This window comes from Gopherus flavomarginatus, chromosome 4 (genome assembly GCF_025201925.1).
Source record: "Gopherus flavomarginatus isolate rGopFla2 chromosome 4, rGopFla2.mat.asm, whole genome shotgun sequence".
NCBI lineage: Eukaryota > Metazoa > Chordata > Testudines > Testudinidae > Gopherus > Gopherus flavomarginatus.
Window position 1 is genome coordinate 206,833,593 of NC_066620.1, and position 25,448 is coordinate 206,859,040.

Consider the following 25,448-nt stretch of genomic DNA (forward strand, 5'->3'; position numbering starts at 1 on the left):
AAGATGATCAGCAGGGAGCTTATTTATTTGTCCAGTTTATAACATGTGCCCATTGCAATCTCTAGCTGCACGTACCAAAGAAATAACCCCTTCCAGATTAACAGGTTTCAAGTGACACAACAATTAATGCCAGGAACAGACAAAATATTTTGTGCCCAACTGATAATTCCAAAGCCCTCTCTCCTCCAAGTATGTTATATGCAGCTGGGAAATCTTCCAGTCAAAACTAGGCATTTAGAATGGACTAAACAGACATCAGGTCAAGATACAGGGCCTGTCTTTTTTGCTTTGTGTCGCTACAGCACCGAGTACAGGAGTGGCCAACCTGTGGTTCCAGAGCCACATGTGACTCTTCCGAAGTTATCATGCGGCTATGTAGACAAAAGACTATATTACATATACATATATACATTTTAAACAAACAATTTAATACTAGTACACGGTGATGATGATTGTGAAGCTTGGTTGAGGTGGAGGAGTCAGAGGGTGGGATACTTCCCTTAGTGCTAAACGATGAGCTAACACTTGGCTGAGTCCTCAAGGGTTAACTTTCTCACTTTGCAAGGCACCAAGAATGGAGGGAGTTATGCACATTTCCTTTAAGCACACTGCCTTGTTAATTAGTTCAGCTTGCTGAGACCTCAGCTGCTACAAGCTCCCTCCCCAGAGTCCTGCTCTACAGAAGATGGGGTAAGTAGGGTGCAGGAGCAGGGGGAGGGGAGCAGCTCCAAGCCAGAGGACAGGAGTAGCACATGGCAGTGGGGCGAGGGACACAGCTGAACTGCAGGCAGCTGCTGCACAGGGAACTTAGGGGAGAGGGGAGCTAATGGGGGGCTGCCGGTTCACCCTGGTTCCAAGCCCCCACCAGCTAGCTGCAACAGGCTGGTCTTCCTGCAAGCAGAAGACAAAGCAGGCGGCTGCCAAATGACATTAGAAGGGAGCATTGCACAACTTTAAACGAACAAGTTCCCTAATTGATCAGCAACATAACAATGTTAACAGGAACGACTTTAAGTGAGGAGTTACTGTACACATAAATAATAAACAAAGGGGAGGATTTTCAAAGCAGCCCAACTCCTACTACAAGTCAGGAAGAGATGGGTCCCTAGTTCCCACCTGTTCCTCTGAAAGTCTCCCCAGTACCAAGATGCTGGTGAAGTGAACTCCAGCCTAACACAAAGCAGAATCCCCTGCGTACAAGCAACAAGGACAAAGTATATCAATACTGTAAAGGGGGGCAGGTCTCCAGCTGGAGGTGGACACCAACCTATGAATCCCAGGGGGAATTATAAAGGCAGTTCTCTGACAAGAAAGGATGGTCCAGTGGTTAGGGCAGGATTCTAGTACTTGGGACATAAGCTTTCAAGTCCCTGCTCTGCCACTGACGTTGTGTGAGACCTTAGGCAAGTCACTTAGCCTCTGTGTCACAGTGCCCTACCTGTAACACGGGATACAGTGCTTTCCTAACGCCCAAGGCCGTCGTGTGGAAAAATACTTAGAGTGTAAAGCAGACATTAGGGTAAAGGGCGCTATATAAGTAGCTGAAATAGAGTGTACTAACTCATCTAGGAAAGCCAGGATATTCTGAGCTAAGGCAGAAACACTGGGTCACAGTCACTCCTGCTGGGATGAAATTGGTTCACATGCATTAACTCCCTCTGGGGCGTCTGGCAGTCGTTGCACAGAAAATCAATCAGTGGCTGCATTATTCAGAGACAGCAGAGCTAAGCTAGAATCCAGCTTACCTCCAGCTCGCCTTGCTTTTGTCCAGATGAGGACAGTTAACATTGCCACACAATATGCGTGTTGGCTTTTTGTTTGAAGGTCCAGCTGGGCCTGGAATACAGCAGACCTCTTACATGCATCTTGTCCCACTTTCACTAGATTACACATTTCAGCAGAGGGGATTTTACGCACATTATGGATCCTCACTGTGAAGTAAATACGATAGCAATATCAACTGGAGTCTAGTAGAGCTAAGTGACTTTCCCGAGTTCCCACCCACATTCCTACCCCTTGCTGACCTCCAAGCTCCCTTCACAGTGGCTGCAGGCACCCACTTTGGCTTTGCCTGCAATGAGAGCAAAATGCTCCCCCTCGACCCCCAGGGAGAAGCACCGGCCTCTGGCTATACTTAAGATACTCATCTGGCTCCCATCACCCTAATAGTATCTGAGCACTTTAAACTCTAAGGTATTTATCTTCAACAACCCTGTGACGTAGGGCTGTCTGTTATCTCCATTTACAGATGGGGAACTGAGGCACTGAGAGACTAAGTGAGTTCCCTAAGACCACACAAAAAGTCTGTGGCAGAGAAGGGAATTGAACCCAGCTCTCAAGCCCTAGGCAAGTGCTCTAACCATTGGGCTGATTCTCCATGCTTCTCTAGGCTGCAGCCACACCCATTTCCATCACCCCTCCATTTCATTAGCCTTGTTGGGCAGCGGGAAGTTGTGTGACACAGGATAGCTCCCTGCAAAACCTCCTTTCTCCTCATTGAGAGCGACTCTGGCCGAACTGTTCAACATGGTCACGCTCGCATTTCCTTTGCTGGGGCAACCTGTCAGCTTGAGAACGGCTGAATTTCTCAACCAAAAGAAGGTTGTTTTGCAAAACAAAACAAAACCAATCAGCACGTATCAAAAATAGACAAAAATAAAATGGAATCTAAAACCTGAGCTTGTCTCAATATTGTTTTCTGGTTTTTGAGCCTCCTCTAACCTGAAAATAGACACACTGAATCAAGGTGGGGACCTTCATAGGCTACTCTAGGTGTGGGTACGTCTTCACTACCGGCCGTATCGGCGGGTAGCAATCGATCCCCGAACGAGCTCCTGTCGACTCCCGAACTCCACCAACGCGAACAGCCGTAGCGGACTCGACAGGGGGAGCCACGGATGTTGATCCTGCATCGTGAGGATGGTAGGTAACTCGATCTAAGATACTTCGACTTCAGCTACACTATTCACATAGCTGAAGTTGCATATCTTAGATCGATTTCCCCCCCTAGTATAGACCAGCCCTGTGACTCTGTTGTGTTTAGGGACAAAGAACCTTTTTCTCCTTTTCTACAATGGAAATGGAATGACAGTGTATTTGCATCAGAGCTGCCATTAGTCGTTTGGTGTAAAGCTCTGCAGTGGCTTTGTTTCCCAAAGGTGAGACAGAGAAGCCCAAATTACACTTCCGGGTAGATATTTTGTCTCTTGAGCACCCATCGGTTAGCTCAACACATCCAAAACTTCAGACAGGATTTGCTACTTTCCGTGGTTTTTAAAAACAACACCAATCAGTCAGAGATACTGTCAAACATAAAAGCATAATAAAAGCTGAAGAATGGAGCCACTACGGTGCCTACATAATATATCTGCTGATGTCATCATGAAATTAGAACTCACTACAACTGTCTCTTTCCACACCGAGCACATCCAACATGCTATTTTATAGCCATAAAAAATATACAATCCCGAGTTAGTTACACTGGAAACTAGCTTCAATGTGACATTAGCACCCAAGCGTTACTTAAATACATGAAAATCCATCTTGTGAAACCTGTCCAACTAGGCATGTCCAAGCTGTTAAAACTCAATCAAAATAGGGAAGGGAGCTTTTACTGATTGCTCGCCTGGTCAGTAAATCATGGCTCTCCCCCCTGGCAGCAGGACATGTTAGCGGCACACCAGGACAATTCTGCCAGGTGTAGTCAATACAAGTAGGTTAGAGCTCAAAGACCAATGTGACTTCACTTCTTTTGTTAAACGAGGAGGGAAATGAATTTGCCTGGGCTTGAAATAAATGACTCCGAACATTATTGCTCCGGCTAAGCTAAGAAACGCCCAATTCCATCCCCATATGTTTTCTGTTCCTGCTTCAGCTGGGCTGGAGTCACTGCCTGGAACTGACAAACCATCCATTTTAACTGAATGCTCAGACACAGCAAGGACATATTGGGAGGCCACTTATTCACCCCGTTCTCTGTGTCTGTGCTGGGTACTGGTACACCACAGACTGTGAGCCAAGCCAGCCGCCCGGTGATCAGCCCTCTCAGCTGTAGTGCAGTGTGTCCCTGTAAGGGCACGCGTAGGTCCAGCTACCCCTGCTCCAAGGCTCAGCCCCTCAGTTTCCCCTGACGGATCACGTGACCAAGCGGGAAGTCAGCCCTGGTTGGAATTGGGGGCAGGCAAGCTCTGTGCTCAGTCTAGGAGACACCAGGATTGAAGCAAGATCTGGAGTGGCAGCAAAGAGTCCTGTGGCACCTTATAGACTAACAGATGTATTGGAGCATGAGCTTTTCGTGGGTGAATACCCACTTCGTCGGATGCATGCAGAAGCTCATGTTTCAAAACGTCTGTTAGTCTATAAGGTGCCACAGGACTCTTTGCTGTTTTTCCAGATCCAGACTAACACAGCTACCCCTCTGATACTTAAGATCTAGAGTGAGGCCGTCCCTAGGGAGCGGGGGAAGAGGCCTGGAGCTGGAGCAGTTGGGTGGAGGACTGCAAGAAGGCTGGAGAGAAAGCCTGAGCAGAGGAGGACAGCGTAGGAAGCGGCTCTGTGACAGGCAGGATTCTGCTCCTGATTTAGAGTATGTCTACACTGCAGGTGGGAGCGAGCCTCTCAGCTTGGGTAGGCAGACTCACGCGAGCTGGGCTTCAGCTAGTGCGCTAAAAATAGCAGTGTGGACACTGCGGCTTAGGCAGCAGCTCTGGCTCTATTGGATCTGAGCTCAGGTGGCCAGCCTGAGTCTCCACTGGAACCACAACGTCCACACTGCTATTTCTAGCATCCTCACTCAAGCCAAGCTAGTGCAAGTCTGTCTACCTGGGCTGGGAGCTCACCCAGCTGCAGTGTAAACATACTCTGAGGGGCTTCAGCCTGGAACAGAAAGAGGAGCGGGGCTCTTCATGATGCCACCTGGAAGTGGAGGTGAAAAAGTCCCCTGGGGGCAAAGGCCTCCTGAACCCTGCAGCAGGGATTGATTGGCCCTCCCATTCTAGAAGGAAGATCACAGTGTTTTGTTGTGAACTCATGTTTGCCCTGAAAGGGAAAGACTCTTGCTTTAGGCAGAGGTCAAGATACAAAAATCACCCAGCCAGCAGCTGTTCCTCCAAGCTGGGGAGAAGCAAGCAGCTGGGGAAATAACCCTTTGGAAGGAGGGCTGTTAAGGGCCAAGTTTCAAGACGTTGTCACAGATACGTAAGGGGCGCCATGCTTTGGTTGCTTAGTAAGATCTTTAAATGCCTAATTTAACATTTGTACCTTCCCTTTGTTGCAGGCAGCAGAGCTAGGCCATCGTAGAGGAGACTACAGTTCCTACTGCTACAGCCACACAGCCTCAGTCCTAGAGTCAGAGCCAGGCAGAGAGGGTCTCTGGCATTCGTCGTATCCGCTGGCATTGCTAGCATGCTGCGTGGAAGACACTTGGCCAGTTTTCCATCAAACCCCCCTCCTTTCCCAAGTAGTTAAGACATTAGAAAAACTTTTGCACTTTTGCTTTGATGCACTTTTAAGCTGTAAAAGTGACTGAAAATCATGTCGGGTGCTGGATATGCTCTTGGGCCCGAGCAGCGGAAGATTCTGTAGCCCATTGTTAGTTACCTGAGACAGTCCCCTGCCCATTCCAGTGAATGTCTGCCACCGCAGGATTTCACATCTAATGGAACACCCCTCCTGGCCCACCCACAGAATCCCAAACATACCCAAGTACTATTGGCACAACCTCCGTTAAGCAGAATCGTTGCCCCACTACTTACAGCAGGTTCTGCTACTGCCAATTTACGATGCAACTCCTGCCATCGTGGCCCCAGATTACAGAAGAGCATGGCCATTTTAGAGGGAGCAAGCACACAGCTCCAGAGCTGGACTCTAGGAGTAGTAAAAGACTGCAAACAGCTGGGGAGCTACTCTGCATGATACAGTACGTGGGTTCAGGAAGGAGGAATCTAGCAACGTATCCCCAGCAGGAGGAAAAGGTCAGAACTCCAGACAGACAAGAACTGGAGCTGTACGCTCCTATGGAGACTTAAGAGTGAATTATTAACAAGATATCAGAGGACTGGATTGGACACCAAACACACAGCCCCAGTTGGTTAATTTACAGTCTCACTCCATTACAATTGCTCCATCAATCCCATTAGTTTCGTCCTCTCCTTTATCTCCCCCACTCTGCAGTCCTGGCTGGGGGGGTCAGCCTTGGGGGTGGACGTGTAGCACGGTTCCTCAGCTGGCCTTAGTCTCCTCTTCACAGCAGCAACCCAAGTCCCAAGGGATGCGGTGCCCCAGTGGTGGCACTGTGCCTGCTCCGTGACCTCCGAGGTTTCCTCGGATGGACTCAGTGCACTGCACTTACTGGTGCAGCAGAGGGACGGACCGCTTTGCAGAAAGCCAGGAGTGCCAACACCCAGGATTGGACTGATATTAGCCACGGTAATGGGGAAGCCCTCTCCTTTACCTACGATGTTATCTGGTACAGGCCTGAGCCTGCTGTCCTCCCTCAGCTCCACAAGGCCATCAGCCACACAGCTGGCTGCTCCCCCACCTCTGTTCAGAGATGCAGTGGCCTCTGCATTAGCACTGAAGTACAGAGTAGGACTCTCATGCATCGGAGCTGTCCCTTCTGGGTGCTCCACAACAGCTTCCAAGTCAGTGTTGCCGTTGGCACTGTTGTTTGGAGCGAGAGCGGACAAGCCTCCCGCTTTGTCTGCCTGAGCTTCAGGTCTGCTTGTCGAGTCTGTGCAGTCAGGGGCTTTTGCTGTTGGCCTGTGCTCCTCTTGCAGGACTGGCGGCGTTCTAACAGAGCACATGTTGTGTTCACTGCTTGCTAGAGTGACGTAAGTAGTCTCCTTGCTCAGGCTTTCTCCAGCGCTGTTCTCTTCTGCCTGAAGCCTCTGTCCTACCACTCTGGCTTTAGGGGTTCCAGGGCATTTTCCCACCAAAGAAAAGCCAAGTTTGGTCTTTGGCCCAAGCATGGCACTGCAGTGTTTGCTTGCCACCCATCCTGAAGGGTAAAGCTCCCCAATTCCACCATCTCCAAAGGCTGCGTTGATCCTGGACATATCCCCAGTTTTCAAGGCTAGCTTTACCAACAGCCAGTGATGATGGTTCACCCAGGTGTCTTTCACAGAAGTATGACCTTCAAGTTCTCCAAGTGAGGTCTCACCGTGTGCTCTAGAAGCAGGCCTGGTAGGCACCACCTTCGAGACTTCTGCATTTGAAGAGACAATGTCCCCCTGACCTGAAATTCCAAAGCTCTCCCCAGCTTCGTTTACGGACCGGGAAGTGGATCCTTCTGTCCCGTGATACTTTGCAGCTGTGATGTTGCAAGATTTGTTCAGGAAACTCTGCCAGATCTCTGTGGATTTGGGGTGCAGCAGACTGTAATAGGTGACCAGAGCTGCAGAGCCTGAAAGAAAGCAAAAAGGAACAAGGTGACATTTTTGCCAACACCTCACTGTGTCATATGGTGTGAAACAGTTAGAAATATTGATATGATTAGGTATCTAAGCAGCGGTACCATTACTGATAGTCAGTGGTGCACAAAGTTTCCGAGGTAAGGTCTGTTTTACAATGTAAGCAATTTCAATTCCTTATGTAAAGGACGCAACTGTAGCTGTGTCATGGGGAGGGAAAACACACCAGTAGCTAGATGCAATCTGGCTGCACGGAATCTATATGAAAAATGCCTCTGGGAACATCAATACCACTTGCTAGGACCGTCACTCGATGAGTTCGAGTGCAGAGATAAGCAGTCCCTAAGTACTGGGAGGTGATATGTGGGGACAACCATTCACCTAAGACAAGGATCCAACAGGAGACTTGAGCAGAGCTAAGCATCTCTGTACAATCGCAACTTAGTCAGAAGGGACGTCACTTGGTTTTAGCACTCGTTCAACACAGACTTACTGCTTGCCAGTGGAAATTATTCCAGAGTGCTGACTCATAGAATCTCAGGGTTGGAAGGGACCTCAGGAGGTCATCTAGTCCAACCCCCTGCTCAAAGCAAGACCAATCTCTAAATGGCCCCCTCAAGGATTGAACTCACAACCCTGGGTTTAGCAGGCCAATGCTCAAACCACTGAGCTCTCCCTCCCCCACCACAACATTTTCTTTAAATCAGACTGAACTGCTTCTACAACTCTCCTATCGTTCCAGCCTTCCTGTTGTGCTGCGGGCTGTTCCTCATTTTATTACGGCCAACAACGTCCTTTGTCACTGGCAGATTGAGGTTAAGAACTTGTGGTTAGCAGAGGATGTAGGAGGACAAGGCGTGGGTGGCCGAATAGCAGATCAAAAATAAGAACATACACACTCCTGACGCCAGTCCAGAAAAGACTTCTGCATCAGGTTCAGTGCACAGCAGTTAGGAGGCTGGGAAGAGAGTTGTGTGAAAAACAGCCTCAAACTCTGCAATGCTCAGTCTGCAGAGAGACGGTGTTAGATCAACATCTGGGTTGGAGGCCAGATGCCAATAGTGAAGAACAGGAGCTGCTGGGATCCGAGATTATATTTCTGGAAATGGCATTCAGAAAACAAGCTGGTGGAAGGGACAGTGGATTAGCAGTGCCATCGCACAGTGACACAGCAACACGGAGCTGCTTCTGAAGAACAGCTCCTTGTCTGCCCAGGAATAGAGAGACCCAAAGGAGACGTCTAGGGCAACATTTTCAAAGGCTCCTAAGTGACTGAGGTGCTTTTGAAAACATTACCCCCAGATACTCTGAAAAATAAAGCCAAGGGCCGGAGAGAAGTGAATGGAATCAGTCAGACGGAGCGATTCCTTCTGAGCCTCATCTTGAACAAATGCAGGATCTGCTCAGTGCCAGACAGAATATTGCCCAAGTCCCGGCCGCTGGTATGAGTTGCAGTGCCTGGAGTGATGATGTGGGGCAGAGAAGAAAAACAGCGATGGTGGTTTAGTGAGGAGTTAGGTGCTTGATGCTTCCCTCTCATAGTAAAGGAAACGAGTTCCCAAGGAGATCCTGACAAGGTTGGAGCCCCCTTCTATAGTGGAAGGGTGCCCAACTTGGAGAGCGGGATGGAGGGGAGGAGGCAACTGGTAAACCCCCAAGGGTCAGCAAGGAGAGCCAAGCATAACCCAGCAGATAGGACAGCCACCAGGCTTCCCTACACACACACCCTGCCCATGGCGGCTGGTCCCTCCTGAAGTAGGTGGCAGTGGAGCAAGTGCATTAAGCGTTCACCACTACGGACTTGGGACTCACAGCCTCGGAGAAATCCACTCATGACTTCAGTGGCTGCTTCCCAGCTCTGTCCCGTGCCCCTCCTACCCCTGACTCGAGTCCCAAGGTCACTGCATGCTTGGGACAGTATCTTGGGGGTGGAGAACATGTTGTGGAGAAGCCAGTTCCCTCACCCTGTCTATGCAGGTGGAGAGGAACACCAGGCATTCGCTGAGCTGCAGTAAGTTACAATAGGGGAGAATATTGTGGAGAGCTGGCACAATGCGAGAGAATCAAGGCTAACGTTTTCCCGTGCAAGTCACTACATTGTTGCAAAGGACAGTCATGCCCAACATCCTTCACAATGTAGGGCCGCATTCAGTCCTCAAGCGCATGCACCTGACTGAACGGGAGCCGCGATCACACGCCAAGGGCCAAATCTGGTCCCTGAAACAGAGGGATCCTCCTCCACCCACATTTCTGCATAGTCCTTCATCAACATACTCTCAGTCAGAAGAAGGGAACACACCTTAACAAGACCAATCCCTCTTGTATCCCTACTCATTTTACTGGCAAGAGTTTCCGAACAGCAATCCTCCATACTTCAGCACCACCAACCCCAAGCGCTCAAAAATCACGAGTCAGGCCCCCAAAATAACGAGACTTTTTTAAGCCAACCATAGCATTTGCCTCCTGGTTTCGGAGCCTTCAGGGTGCACTGAAGCCACTTTTTCAAGCATCCCTCTGCTACTGTGAGAGCTAGGAAGTTGCCCTTTTAAAAAGGGAAGGCCAAGATTGTCTCCATGTTAGAAACCAGGACGCAGGTGGTCTGGCCTACTGTCAGAGCAAGGGGGTGAGATCTAGTGGGCAGGCATCCAGGCAGGGAACGGACACGAAGGGTCGGAGCTGGCACTTGCTCCTACATACCGGAGCCAGGAGGCTGAGCCAAGTTGGGCCCAGGAACCAAAGCCGAGGATCAGAGTCAGGGTTGGATATCAAATGCCAGAGCCAATGGTTGAGCCAGTTGAAAATCAGGGGCAGGGTCAAAGCCAGGTTTGGTAGCTGATGGCCAGGAGCAAGATGAAAGGGCAGGAATCGAGGAGAGGCAAGAATCAGAAACGAAACAAGATCAAGGCAGGAGCTGGAAGTGAGGAGCAGGTCAGGAGTGGAGCAGGAATCAGCACCAGGCTTAGATCAGGTTTACAGGAGACAGGCAAGAGCAGGATCCGATGTGGTCACAGCAGAAAGTCTTCACAACAGGCTGGATGGCCCACTCAGGTCACTTCCTGGCTTAAGTAGCAGATGTGAGCCAGTCAGACGCTTGCAGGCCTTTAGTGCTCCAACAGAACTTCCTGTGGGGCCTGATTTTCCAAGTTCAGCGAGAGGGTGCTTTGCCTATCCCCCTTGGCTGGCCCCGAGGGAGCGTCAGTGATCCAGAGACCCTTGGTTTCTAGACCTGCACCCTCGGATCCTCTCAATATGACTCCAGGAACCAGAGCTTTTAGATAAGATACTGACCCTCATGAGAAAATTGCGAGAGCTGGCAACACCATTCTAGGCAGGTTCTTAACAGTGCTTTCATCAGCACAGTATCTGAGCACCTTCTGATTCAGAGCGTGAGAAAGCAATAGATCTTACCAATCACGAATCCAGCCATCACAGCCCCTGTCACAAACAGGCTCTCCCGCCGCACCCCCTGCAGGAGGTCTGTGGCCAACATCAAAAGGAAGATGTTCTCTATCAGCATTATCTGCAGGGCAAAGGAAAGATAGCTGTCACTCAGAGCTGCATGTGCGCCAACTGGTTGTAGACACGGCTTCCACTGTGCAGGGAGTTAAATGACACATGAATAAGTTCTAAGCTTTACCTATTTATTTTGCTTTCACTTGCTATCATACCCTGAGCTCCCGCTATCATTCTGGTCTTCTCCCCCACGTAGGTTTTGAATAGAAATGAAGCATGGCTCTTTCTTGTGAAAATAAATTGCAAGTTTTTATAGTAACTTTTCTGTGCCAAAGCATCTCCACACACCAGCAACATGGAACAGGTTCAGCACAGATCTGGGAGCAATGCCAGACACCACAGAACCAGCAATGTGCACGTGTTTCCCACGAACAATAATAGTAGCAGCCTTTATTGTATTTAGAAGGAGCCTCCCAGGGCTGCCACTCTGCACCTTTCATGAGCACTAAATTCACTTAATCTTTATAACTTCTTCGGTTCTAGAAAAGTATATCCACTCCAATTAGCGTAGCAGGATTTTTCAAGTGGAACTGATGTTGCCAACATAAAAATGTAGCTATGCATGCTAAACTAAGGGTAGTCAAATCTCATGCCTCAGGGCAGAGACCGATCATTATAAGGGTCAGAAAGTAAGTGCCACCCCAGGGAGCACTGCTGTTAGAAGTAGGAAATGGGGAAATGGCTCATCGGAAGCATTAGGTGAAGGTCACTGCTGGAAACCCCTGTTACTGTTATTATGGCCAGACTCTATGGGCTCCACTGTAGGACACAAAGAAGCAGCCACAGCCCTTACTGCACAGGTCTTACGGTTAGATTAGCTCCTAATTGTTTTCGTTGTTAGCGACTGTGATTTTTAAGAGCCAAGAGGAGACCAAGCACTTACCACATAAAACACAGCCACTCTGTACCTGGAGGGGCTAGCCTGGAAGTTGATGTAGCAGAAGATGTACACGGCCCCCACCAGGAAGTTGAACAGTCTCCAGTGACAGGAACTCGCTATGATGTCAGTTTGCTGAGACACTAGCCAGAAAGACATCACTAGCCAGTGAACACCTCAGCAGGGAAGGCAGAGAGTAAAAAGCAAGTTAGCTGCTGTGGTGAGCTGGGGGCGGGGGGGAAGCTAGCAAATCCTACAAGCATCAGCAGTGAGAGACCACTGACAAGAAACTCTGAAGGTGGACAGAGAAATCAGATCACTGCCAGGATCAATGTGCAAAGGAACAGATTCTCTTCCTTGCACCATGTCCTGCGGGGCAGCACAGGGAAAGCTTTGCTTGTGTTGTACCAATCCTGGATGGGAGAGGGATTGCAGGCCCCAGAGCTAAACTGTTCATGAGCTGTGTATTTACTGAAAAGAACAGGTGAACCCTGGATTCACTGACACCTAGGGTACGTCTACATCGCAGGAAAAAACCTGCGGTGCTGAGTCTCAGAGCTTGGGTCAATGCGCTTGGGCTTGCTGGGCTAAAAAGAGCAGTGCAGACATTAGGGCTTGGACTGGACCCCGGGCTCTGAAACCCAGCGAGGAGGGAAGGTCTCAGAGTCTGGGCTCCAGCCCAAGTGGGACTACCCTACTATTTTTAGCCCCAGCCCCCAAGTTTACTGACCCTGGTTCTGAGACTCAGCGCTGTGGGTCTTTCTTTGAAGTGGAGACATGATTTAGTTGGTGCTGGTCCTGCTTTGCGCAGGGGGTTGGACTAGATACCTCCTGAGGTCCCTTCCAACCCTGATATTCTATGATTCTATGAACCCTCCTCTGTGAGAGAAACAGGAGAATTACGACACCTAGTGGCTGTTCACAAAAGGGGACACAGGCGACTATTAACTGCACAAGCATGCACAGGAAATCTCGTCTTACCGGCTGCGACAAAAACCCAGACAGGATAGACTCTGGCAAAGAGCACCAGGGCCACGACCCTCGTTCCTAGCATTCCTGTCCTCCACAACAACTGGCACAGGAGGGCTGCCGCTGGCATGTAGAGATGACCTGGTTTCATTAGGCATGTAAAGCGGCTATAAGAGACTAAAGACCAGGAAAGGGAGAGCAGGGACAGTCCGGCACTCACACCTACAAATGAAGGAGGAGGGATATTATTCAAAAGGCACCGTGAGGGGTCAGAAATCCATGGCACCTACATTCCACAGGACAGATGATTTTCACTCCAGCTAGAGCACTTGACCAAATGTTCCTCTGCTGACCCGTGTTTGTTCTCCACTAAACCCTCACCTCGATTTCTTTCCTTCCCCAGTTATCAGTTTTATCAGGATTAAAAGTATCTTTTGCGACAGCCATTAAAAGACCATCAATCCACTGACAAGTGTTCTCATGCTAATACACACTAGTGCACCAAGCACACCTTCTTATTTGCAGGATACTGGGCTAGATGGACCTTTGGTCCCACCCAGTACGGCCGTTCTTATGTATACTCTACTTCATCAGTACTGTCACAGTTTCATGTAACTGCACCTCTATCTCCCCACCTGTGGTCCACTCCAGGGATGCCCAGTCAGGTCTCCAGCCATCACTTGTCTCTGAGCAGGGACCCTGCCCACTCCTTTCCAAGTTGGGGCTTTTAAAGCTGCACAGCTCCCTGCCTCACACTGTGATAGCCCTAGCAAGCCAGTCTGCCCAACAGCCAGGCCCTGGATGTTGCTTTCTCTCTGAGGGTGATGAACAGTGTATTGCCCTCAGCTTCTTCTGAGCAAGTGTAACGCCAACAGACCCGGGTTGTTGGCGGGTGAAATTGAACCTGGGACCTCTGGAGCTTAATGTGTGAGCCACTACCGCATGAGCTAAACACCAACTCCCTTTTAACTAACGCTGTAGAGCAGACTCATGAATCATTCTCTCTAAGTGGTCTCAGCACCACTAGATGGCACATAACACCACACCCTGGAGGTGTGTGGGTTACACAAGCACGTTTATTCTTAAGATAAAAGCATTACAGAGAAAATATAATAAAAATAATACAGATTTAAAGCCATACAAAACATACCAGGAGTCACCCATCCATCCTATGGGGCACTCATAGGCCAAAGTCCTTCCAACCCTTCTGCAGGGGCTGGGCCCCGCCTTGGACAGAAGATCCTGTCCTTTGCTGATCAGAAAGAAGCCCTTGAGTCAACTTAGGCTCATTTTTTTATACCAAAAACACTTTCTTTGCTCTCTAGTCTCTGGAAAACCCAGTCTGAGCCAGTCTAGGCAACTCTCCCCTTGGAACTGTTTAGTCTCAGTGACTCATCTTAACCCCTCCCTGCACCCAACCCTATTTTTAGTTCCTGGAGGCGCTATGGGTACCCTTCCTCCATGGACTAGAATACACTCACACACTAACCATTCATAAATGTAATACAATGGTCCCCAAAGATACTGCCTGCGATTGCAATCGCTCTCACAAGTATGTTCCATTGCACACCTATAGGGGAACCTTTGTGTGTGAGAGAGGGACTCCTAGCACTTGTGGGACTGATAGCCCTGGACAGTTGAGTCTTCTATTCCTGCAGGCGTGCACACAGTAGGAATACTACAGGCAGTGGCAGGGCAAGTTTATCCTATCTCCCATACCCCTAGTCTGGAGGAACCAGCAGTTCCTCTAGTAGGGTGTTTCTAGTACTGAATTGTAGTGTGACCATGGGCAACTCACAACCTTACTGTGCTTCAGTTTCCATATTTGCAAATCAGAGCTGACATTTGACCTTTATAAAGTGCTTGGAGAGCTACAGATGGAGAGTACTAAGCACCATGGTTATTAATTCTTCATGCTCATTCCGTCCGTGGCTTCTCTTATAAGACTGCCCCTAAGCGTCAGCCTCAGTGACTTCTCTCCAATGGGCTGAGAACACTAATTTTATCTTTTCAGTGGACGATCATCATGCACCTGATCTGGATTCAAACCTGCCGGGGAAGTGGAATGCTCCTTCTATACATGGACAGAGGCTCTACATGCCATTGCAGGATAATTCTGAATTTTGTGGGGAGATGAACTGGATAGTCCATCTCAAATGGCAAGGATTCAGTGCCCACTCCAAGATCAGTCCTCAAGCCATCACACCCGCCAGTAAGCCTAGTAATTAACTCCTCCAGAGATGAGACCGACGGTCCTCTGTCCTGGCCACACATGGAGCCCAAGTTAGATTCCCAGTTTCTCTGCTGTAGCATGAACTGGCTGCTAAGATATGGAAGAGCAGTCATGCTGCAGGCAGATTAAGGAGCGAAGCAGGCATGCTCTGGGTGTTCTCTGTCGGAAGGAACACATCCACTGTGTGGGGAGTCACAAGAAAACAGTTGGGAAAAGATGGGGAACCCTTGAGAGAGGGGGAGAGACACCAGCCTTTGCTGCTAGGTAGCTCAAGAGGCTAATTTTTTTAAAGCACTGTTCTGAAAATGTTTTTCTACAGTTAGTCTGCAATATGGTCCTTCATCCTGAAAGTCCACTCCTGCTACCTGTGCCCACCTACCCTGGGGACATTAGAGGACACATCTCACACATACATCACCTTCCTTCTACATTTAAAGACTCCCCACTTACCTGGGACAAGGCCAGTCGGTTCCACCGCTACAAAAACGTAGCTCTGTAGCAACAGGTGGGGCAAGGTCTGCAGCAGGGCTTCCAAGAGGCGCAGAACTGACAGGTCCCCCAGCTGCACAAGGAGATCTCCAGCAACGGAGCTTCCTCCAGCCTCGGCAGCTGTCCACAGAGCGTCCCAATGCCTGAACGAGTACAAACCATAATCAGGGCTCTTTGGGGCAAAGGACCAGTTACTTTTGATGTACATAAGTGTGATCTAGCGCAGTGGTTCTCAACCAGGGGTCCAGGGCCCACTGGAGGGCTGCCAGCAGGTTTCAGGGGGGGTCTGCCAAGCAGGGCTGGCATTAGACCTGCTGGGGCCCAGGCAGAAAGCCAAAGCTCCATCACCTGGGGCTGAAGCCCAGGGCTCCAAGTCCCGCCACCTGGGGCTGAAATCGAAGCCTGAGCAACTTAGCTTCGCAGGATCCCCTGTGGCATGGGGCACCCAGGCAATTGCCCTGCTTGTTATCTCCTGACATTGGCCCTGGCTTCTGCATGCAGAAAAACAGCTGTTGTGGCACAGGAGGGCTGTGGAGTTTTTATAGCATGTTGGGAGGGCATCAGAAAGAAAAAGGTTGAGAGCCCCTGATCTAGAGGAGAATCAGGCCCTTTGGCTCCTGTGCAGTAATTTCCCCTTGTGTAAAGTGATAACATCCTGATCCAGGGGTATTTCACACCCTGCGTAAATGACTACCAATGGCTTGAAGCAGTGGAAAATCAGGACTCTTGGCTTTATGCTTCCCTGTAAAGCACTTAGCACATTGCCAGTGCTAGACCAGGGATCAGCAACCTTTGGCATGCAGCCCGTCAGGGAAATCCGCTGGCAGGCTGGGACTGTTTACCTGCAGCGTCCGCAGGTTCGGCCAATCGCAGCTCCCACTGGCCGCGATTCACCGTTCCAGGCCAAGGGAGACTGTGGGAAGGGCGGCCAGCACATCCCTCAGCCCGCGCCGCTTCCCACAGCCCCCATTGGCCAGGATCGGTGAACCACAGCCACTGGGAACAGCAATCAGCCAAACCTGCAGATGCTGCAGGTAAACAAACCGTCCCAGCCGTCTCTCTCTCTCACACACACACACACACACACACACACACACACACACACACACACACACACACACACACACACACACACACACACACACACACACACACACACACACACACACACACACACACACACACACACACACACACACACACACACACACAAAATTTGATCCGGTTCAAATACATGAACTTTAGCTAAACTGTTAACATTGACACAATTTTAACCAATGACGTGTTACTGATATCCACCGATGTAATTTATTTCACAGCTTGTAATCTTTTAGAGGTGTTTACTTAAGGTAAATATTGGGGCTTTGCAGTAAACCCTACGCACACGGTAAATACAGCCATCTGGAAGACCGTCCCTTAGCCAGAAACTGTTTAGTTTTATACTTCAGGCCTGCATAGACATTCCTAACAGAGACACTGTATTTATTGAACTAGTAAGCAATAGTCTTACTGGGTAACTGGTGTTAACTGTTAACCCCGGGCCGGCGGCTGCAGTGACCCCATATGGCCTGTCTGGCCAGAACAGCACCAGCCATGCCTGCTGGATCGGCCTCACCGCTTAATCAGTTAACCATTTAAATGAAATATTTGTAGTCGTTTAAACGGTTCAATTTTTTAAACGGTATTTACATCCCTAGAATGAACATGAGTGTCAAGAAACCAATAACCCCTTCAGCGCCATCGTGAAAGGACAGTGCAAAAATTGACAAGTCCAACGTTAGGCCTTCTTCCTCCAATAGCCATCTGTTTGCAAAGGTTTATACAATGGGTGTCTCTCCGCCTGCAACTAGAGTCCTAATCCCTCAGCATGAGGATCAGTCAGCTCTACAACTGTGTTGCACCAAGGCCTTGTCTATGTACCGAAATTTTACTAGTTCAACTAAAGGTCAGCTGTTAAATCAATGCAATTACAATGGTGCAACACTGTGTGTGCGCCAAGTTGTTTTCATGTGGTTCTATTTTAACGGTTAACAGTGTCCCAAAATTATGGCATCTCAAAGGCTTTTGCATGGTTTGTGACCATGGTTAGGTCTCACCTACATTACAAAATGGAATAGTTTTGTAACCAGTTCCCTAGACTAAGTAGTTGTAATACAGATGTGGTTTGGTCACTTAGTCCATTCTTCTCGCAGTGTGGCGCACCATCCCCTGCAATTTATTCTCCAATACTTTGTCCAATCTAGCTGTAAAACAGCTCCAACAGGTGGTGCTTTCACCACTTTATTTCACACCCTCCTAGACTTCATTTTTCAGATAGTGCTTTAATTCAACCACAAGTTATTGGGCTAGATGCTGGAATCGCTGGGTGAGATTCCATGGCCTGCGTTATGCAGGAGGCCAGACTAGATGATAACAGTCCATCCTGGCCTGAAAAGAAATCTGGGACAGTTTCTCTCCAATCATCTGCCAACATTATTAAATGTAACTGCACATGCTCAAGGGCAGTGATAAAAAGTTCAGTTACGGAGACAGCTTCCAGTTTCAACTTCTGAGAGTGACTAACTGCTTTAAGAAAAGAGTAATGTGTCCTTTGAGATATCCATTTACAATAGCACTATTATACACTTTACAGGAGCGTCACAAACAGACAAAGGAAACATTATTGAATTTAAAAAAACATAAACCACACACATTATTGGCATTAATCACAAGTTACACATAAAGTGCAAACAAATTTTGTGAGCATTTATCGAGCATTTTCCACTCCCCTTCCCCGCCTCCCACTTTAATCTGAACAAGATTTGAAGGATTTTTAGGATCTTCAATTAAAATAAGAACAAAAACAAAGCAAAAAACACTAGACAAATAAGCCTTCCTTTCAACAACAGAACTAATGGACAGTCCCTAGGACTTTTTTCCACTGCTTGGGAAAACAGAAGCATCTCAACTAGTATCATCATATTGGACCACTCAAGACGAATAATAGCATTAAGGGTGGGAGGTCTTTACATGTCAACAACCTGCCAGAACATGTCAGCTTTCCCATCATCTTATTCTCAGGTCCCATCTTCCTCCATACAGTAGAACCTCTATTTGATTATCTCCTATTTTATGGGGGATTGACTTCATAAAATTGAACATCTCAAGATTCCAGGAGGTGCGATGCATAGGTTAATTAATTAATTGCTCAGTGATAGTGTATATAACAAATGGTAACAACTGGATACAGTGTGCTTGATTTTTCTTTGAGGGAGAGAAATGCATCTCATCTTCGCCACCAAATATCTTAGTCTTTTCAAACTTGGAAAATGTGGTCTAGATGAAATTATTATACGATGGCTACACAACTGGTTGAAAGATTGTACTCAAAGAGCAGTTATTAATGGTTTGCTGTAAAACTAGGACGGCATATCTAGTAAGGTTCTGCAGGTGTCAGTCCTGGGTCCAGTACTATTAAATATTTTCATAAATGACTTGGATAATGGAGTGGAGAATGCGCTTATAAAATATGCAGATGACACCAAACTGGGAGGGGCTGCAAATACTGTGAAGGACAGGATTCAAATTAAAAAAGACCTTGGTCTGAAGTCAACCACATGAAATTCAACAAAGACAAGTGCAAAGTACTTCAGTGAGGAAGGAAAAAATCAAAAGCACAACTACAAAATGGGTAGAGCCCTGTAGGGATACAAAATTTATATCTGTAGATGCAAATATCCACTGATATAATGTGGCAAAAAAGGAGTGCATCAACGGAAGCGTTGTATGCAAGACACAGGAGGAATACTTCAGTGGATCACAAATTGAGTGAGAGTCAACATGATGAGGTAACTGTTCCTCTCTACTCAGCACTTGTAAGACAGCTGGAATACTGTGTCCACTTCTGGGAATCACACTTAAGGAAAGATGTCGACAAATTGGAGAGAGTCCACGGGAGAGCAACAAAAAGCTCCAAGGATTAGAAAACCTGACCTATGAGGAAAAGTTAAGATAACTGGGCACTATTAGTCTTTTGGAAAGAAGACTGAGAAGGGAAACTGATAATCTTCAACTATGTAAAGGGCTGTTATAGAGGATGATGATCAATTGTTTTCCAGGTCCACTTAAGGTAGGACAAAAAGTATTGGGCTTTATTTTCAGTAAGGGAGATTTAAGTTAGATATTAGGAAAACTTTCTAACTATTAGTTAGTTAATAGATAAGATCTGGAATAGACTTCCAGGGAGGTTGTGGAATCCCTGCCCTGGGAGTTTTTTTAAGAAGAAGGTTGGACAAACACCTGTCAGAGACAGTCTAGGTCTACTTGGTCCTGCCTCAGTGCAGGGGTCTGGACTTGATAACTTCCTGAGGTCTCTTTCAGCTTGACATTTCTATAATTCTATGTTGGTTGAAGGATCAGAGTCACACACAGTGGCAGAAAGATGGTTCAGACCAGTCACTTGTGAGACCAATGCCCATAAAATCAGGGTTCTACTGTAATTAGAAACCAGGCTAGCAACTTTCTAGAAGACAGTGTTTATACACAGTTCTGTGGTTTGAAGTCTCAGTGTACCACAGGAAAATCCTGATCCGACACTGCAGAAAGAGACACCTAACAAAACCCCAGTGGTTCTCCTTGCCACATAACACACACAGGCATGCACACACTTTCCATGCAAAGTACATATATTTGTCCTCAGAAGATTAGATCTCAAGCCTCCTAATTCTTCAAAGATTATGAGTTGTTTTCTCACCGCTTCCAAATCCCCAGCTGCAGCATGTGCACTATCACCAGACAGCAGCAGCCTCTGTGCCCATCTGCCCGGAACCAAGAGAAGCTGAGGAGCTGAACTATATAGTCAGGTAGAAGCAAAGCAATGGTCAACCAGCACCAGAGATACCGGCCAGAGAGAAGATAATGGACGATGGTGCAGACCCCTGAAAAAGGGAAAAGAAACAATATGATAAATGGTGACCCACGTGGTACCGCTCCCACCTTGGCTCTAACAGTGCACCAGCCTTTGTGGCTCAAATCACATCTGCCCACAAGCATCGTTACTCTTTCTCCCATGTCACTTCTTATGCCTGGGGCAAAGCTCCCTATAAAGATTCACAGAGGCACTACATTCAACTCCTTCAAACTCACCTCTCCTATAATAGCGACACAATGCTCAGCAACGGCTATTCATCTCCTGTGCTGCGACCTGTTACATTGAGCATAAGATCTCACTGTTACCTTGTGCTCCCTCAGTCTGTATCTTTTGCATCCATATAGTGAGGGATTGGCAACCTTTGGCATGTGACCCGTCAGGGAAATCCACTGGCAGGCCGGGACAGTTTGTTTACCTGCAGCGTCCACAGATTCGGCTGATCGCAGCTCCTACTAGCAGCGGTTTGCCATTCCAGGCCAATGGGGGCTGCGGGAAGCAGCGGCCAGTACATCCCTCGGCCCACAGCCTCCATTAGCCTGGAATGGCTAACCGCGGCCAGTGGGAGCTGTGAACAGATGAACCTGCGGATGCTGCAGGTAAACAAACTGTCCCGGCCCGCCAGCGGATTTCCCTGATAGGCCACGTGCCAAAGGTTGCCGATTCCAGCTCTAGTGTCTATGGTCTTACATTTAGATTGCAAGTTCTCTGGGTTACCGTCTTTTTCATTATCTGCTTGCATAGTGTAGGGGCCCTGATCCATAAATGGGGCCTTCATACAAATTAATAATAAAAATAAGTTCTCTGCTCTTAAAGCAAGAGAAAGTTCAGATTAGGTTTTCAGTTTGGGCTCAGCTCTATACAGAGAGAGTTTTTTTCTTTCCTTAACACTTTTGAAATTTTATTTCAAAGTGCTGGTTAATGCGTAACATAACTAGACATGTTAACTTCATCTTTGTTATAAACCAGGGATCGGCAACCTTTGGCATGCGGCCGTGGTGTGGGCTGAGGGACGTGCTGGCCGCCACTTCCCGCCACCCCCATTGGCCTGGAGTGGCAAACTGCAGACAGTGGGAGCTACGATCAGCGGAACCTGCGGACGCGGCAGGTAAATGAACTGGCCTGGCCTGCCAGGGTGCTTACCCTGGGAGGCCGCATGCCAAAGGTTGCCGATCCCTGTTATAAACTATCCTTTGCTATGGGTGCATCTAGCACAGCGGTTCTCAACCTATTCAACATTGTGGGATGCATCCAATACTACCTCTATGGCCCTGAGGATGTCACATAGGCTGCAGCTGTGTACTGATTGGCAAGTGGCCTATGGGCCACAGGTTGAGAATAACTGATCCAGTACCTGGCACAATGGGGTCCTGCTCCATGGCTGGGCCTCCTAGGGACTATGGCACTACAAATCACAAATAGATACTCTCTCCTCAATTTAACCAAAGCCTTTTCAACACACAGGGGCTTGTTTTCTGGAGGGTGTGTAAAGCAATGAGTCAAATGATAAATAACCCAGAGCTCTCATAGTAGACTGCACAGTGCTTCACCCAGGGGGTCAGCCTCATTATCCCCGAATTAAGGGAGCAGGACAGGGGAGTGACTTGCTTAAGGTTTAGCAGACCGGTGGTAGACGCAGGAACCGAATCCAGGTCTCCTGAGTCCCAGTCTAGCGCTTTATTCACATAGGCCACACTGTCCCTTTGAAGTAGCAATCCTTTCTGTCTGGCCTTTCATTGTTGGATCTAGAATAGCTCTGTGGGACTCCCAGGAACAGCTCAGGCCAATCCAGATCCTAACTTCCCAAACTCTGGGCTTGCTCAGGTCCAGGATTCTGGCGCAGGCCAGACACTGAAAATAAGGGAGGGCAGGGCCTGGGACCTTCCCTACCCAGCAGCCCTGAGCCAGGGGCATCAGCCTGCCCAGCACAGGGTAACGCTTCTCCGATGCACCTGCCTGCTCTGGTAGGGGCCCGAAAGGCAGCAGCTAGGGTTGCAGATTCAGGCGGGATGCATTCCCAGAGGTTTATTGATTTCATTCCATGCCACAACCTTTAATTAAAGATTCATCTTTAATTCCTGGAAATGCAAGGACCATCCTGGAGGGTTGGCAACCCTAAGCAGCAGCAGCCCCCACACTGGGGCAGCCTGCAGAGGAAAGGGGGAGGCAGCAGAATTCGCGGATAAGCCCGGCACGCAAAGGGTTAAAGATTTTAAAAACGACGCGCGCGCTCTCCTCCTTGCTGCGCTGCAAGGAAACGGCCGCAGCCGGGCCCGATGCTGCACCGGTGCCAGGGGCTCAGCCCCGCACGCTCTTCCCCGGCCCCTCCGTGCAAACCAGCCGGCCATGTGCATGCTCCTCGTTCACTCGTAGGGCGGGGAGGAGGGACAACAGCTGCTCCGCAGGTCACAGCGGCTGCTCGCAGGAATGGGCGCCGCTCAGCGAGCTGCACCTACCGGGTGCAGTGGAGAGGGAGTTCACCCCGCAGCACAAAGCGCGGTGCAGCTTTGCTGGGTGCACGGTGAGTGCGTGTAGTTCCGCTGGCGACTTGTATGCAGAAGGGGGGCAGCAGCGCGGTTACAGGGGTGCTCACTGCGGGGCGGCGTTAGCAGCTCGGGTGGGTGCACTGTAGTGTGTAGCTCCATTGATTAGTTGCACGCAGACGGGTGCAGCGCACGAGGGACACGCAATTATGTTGGGGGCACCGTGCGCAGCCCCCCTGGTTAGTTGCAAGGACAGGGGTGCAGGCAGCGCGGTTACACGGGGGCATTGCACTGGCGGCCGGGGGGAGAGGGGGCGCCCCGCTAGTTAGCTGCTGCAGGTCCCGCCGGGCCCCGAGACTCACGCGCGCCCTGTTCCGCCGCCAGCAGCACGAGCGAGAGTCCCGCGAAGACTGCGCGCATCCTCCTCCTTCTCCCGGGGCGGCGCTCAGCTCCGGTGCAAGGACTCCGTAGCAGCCCAGCTCCAGGGCTCCTCGCCGGCTCCCCTTCAAGGGCCCGCTCAAGGCTTTGCCTCCCGCCTTTGCAATGCTCCCTCCTCGTTAGCGGCCGGGGAGTTCTTGGGGTCGGTTAGGCGAGCGATGCGGGGGCTGGAGGGGGTGCAGCAGCAACTGCATTTGCAGGGACAGGCGCTGGCTCTCTGCCAACTTTCTAAAGGGACAAACCCCAACAGCTTTGCCCTTGCCCCGCTCCTCCCTGAGGCTCCGCCCCTTCTCCAAGGCCCCGCCCCTGTTCACTCTATCCCACCACCCCAGTGGAGGGCTCTCCCCCACCCTCTCTCACTTCCAGTGAGCTGGGGCAGGGGGCTGGGATATGGGCTGCAGGATGGGGATGCATTCAAAGCAAAAATGTTTCTCTCACCATATGCTAACTGCAGTCTGGTTGGATTCCTTCAGCCACCACCACTCCGCCAGGTCAATGATGCTTCCCTTGTCTTTAAAACATTGTTGAGGCCATAATATGCAGAGATGAGGGAAAGAGGTGATTTGGTGTCTCTGTTCCTCATTTTTATATCTTTTCATCCTCTTTTTGAGAATCATCTCCCGCTGGAGTTCTAGTGACAGCCAATCTCTTTACATGAGAAGTAATTTTTTTCCTTAACACCTCTCTGCTTGCCAAAGACTGGCTGCTTAGCCAGGTGATAGTCTGTTTGATTTTGTTAACACTTGCCTGAGGTGTCAGTTTGCCTTTGTATCTGAGGAACTGGTTTGTGCCTGCTTTTCTAAACTTGGAGCATGTCTCAGTAATGTCATACAGTAGAATATTATAACTTTTACATACAATGTTGTTACACACATTTTGCCACAACAATAATGATCAGCAAATTATGAGTTTTCAAATGATACCTCACAAGGCATACTTTGTACAAGATTTATTATAGTTTTGTAAAAAGGATGACTGTGAGGGTTACAGACTGTCACATAGGCCGATAAGCCTAACTTCAGTACCAGACAAATTGGTTGAAACTATAATAAAGAACAGAATTATCAGACACACTGATGACCATAATTTGTTGGGGAAGAGTCGACACAACTTTTGTAAAGGGAAATCATGCCTCACCAATCTATTAGAATTCTTGGAGAGGTCAGCAGACGTGGACAAAGGTGATCCAGTGGATATTGTAGAACTGGTGAATGAAATTGTTTTTAATTGTTCACTGTATTAATGTAACTTCATAAGTAAAGTTTTTTATGAATGAAATAACATTCATTCATAAAAACAATTACCCCAATAAGAGGCTAGTTGATAATTAAGCCACTTGTTGAGCTCCTGTGGTTTGCGCTCATTAGAACAGTCTGATGCTGCTCAGTTCAATTAAGCCGCTTGTTAAGAGCCATAGTTGTTCAGCCAGCTGCCCTTGTAAATTTCACTTTAAATCCAATTGCTGCTTAAATCAGTGAAATTTGCACTGTTTCAACATTGTAGCTTCTGCTCACTTTTTGCCATTCCTTACACTTGTCCATATTGTAACCATTTTAAAATGGTCACTCCATTTTGTAAAAGCCTGCTGCAACCTTCATTTTGCAAAACCTTAGTTTAGTTTAAATGTGTGCGCCAACCTGTCCTGATGAAATAAAGTTCAAACACCAACAGCTGAAGATGCAGACAACAGCCCTAACAAAGTAAGAAGAGTCCACCCTAAAAAGAAAAGATCAAAGGTACAATAGAAGGAAGATCAAAGCCAGGTCCCAGGCTGAAAGTCACGTCTGTAATTGACGGGTGAGCAATCACATCGAACCCAAAGGCAGTGTGACACAGCAAGACCTATAGACTCTTGATTCAAACTAAAAGCCTTTAAAGAAAGATGGGTGCGATGGAAGACTTTGGGAGGTAATGTTCTGCTGCCAGCATGGGAGGGCAGACCCAGCCCTTCATTGTGCCCAGCTTTCCTGGCCAGTTAGCTGCCACAAGCTACAAACCCAAGCTGCAAAATCAAGCCATGGACTCAAGCTACATTCAGGACTGGTACCTATACAGCAGCTGCAGAACATCTGGTGTGTGTGTGTATATATAGGTATTAGTTTGTTGGTCATAAATCAAATTGTGTTATCAT

At 48.6% G+C, this 25,448-nt stretch overlaps 1 protein-coding gene across 1 annotated transcript; it reads right to left on the bottom strand.

Moving 5' to 3' along the window:
• Positions 1 to 23,568, bottom strand: XKR5 (XK related 5). The gene is made up of 7 exons (XM_050948777.1): positions 23,242 to 23,568; positions 20,223 to 20,406; positions 15,452 to 15,633; positions 12,781 to 12,990; positions 11,806 to 11,975; positions 10,818 to 10,929; positions 1 to 7,402 (listed from the first exon to the last, which is right to left on the bottom strand). Exons 1-7 carry the CDS (start codon positions 23,297 to 23,299, stop codon positions 6,111 to 6,113), a joined length of 2,208 nt encoding a protein of 735 aa, XP_050804734.1. The 5' UTR covers positions 23,300 to 23,568; the 3' UTR covers positions 1 to 6,110.
• Between the last annotated feature and the right edge of the window lie 1,880 nt (positions 23,569 to 25,448).

Coding starts and splice junctions, on each gene's coding strand:
- XKR5 (XM_050948777.1), bottom strand. CDS start 23,299: ATGCGCGCAGTCTTCGCGGGACTCTCGCTCGTGCTGCTGGCGGCGGAA. Junction 15,634..20,222: donor CAGCTGGGGATTTGGAAGCG/GTGAGAAAACAA, acceptor GTACTCGTTCAG/GCATTGGGACGCTCTGTGGA. Junction 7,403..10,817: donor GATGGCTGGATTCGTGATTG/GTAAGATCTATT, acceptor GCTTTCTTTCAG/GCTCTGCAGCTCTGGTCACC.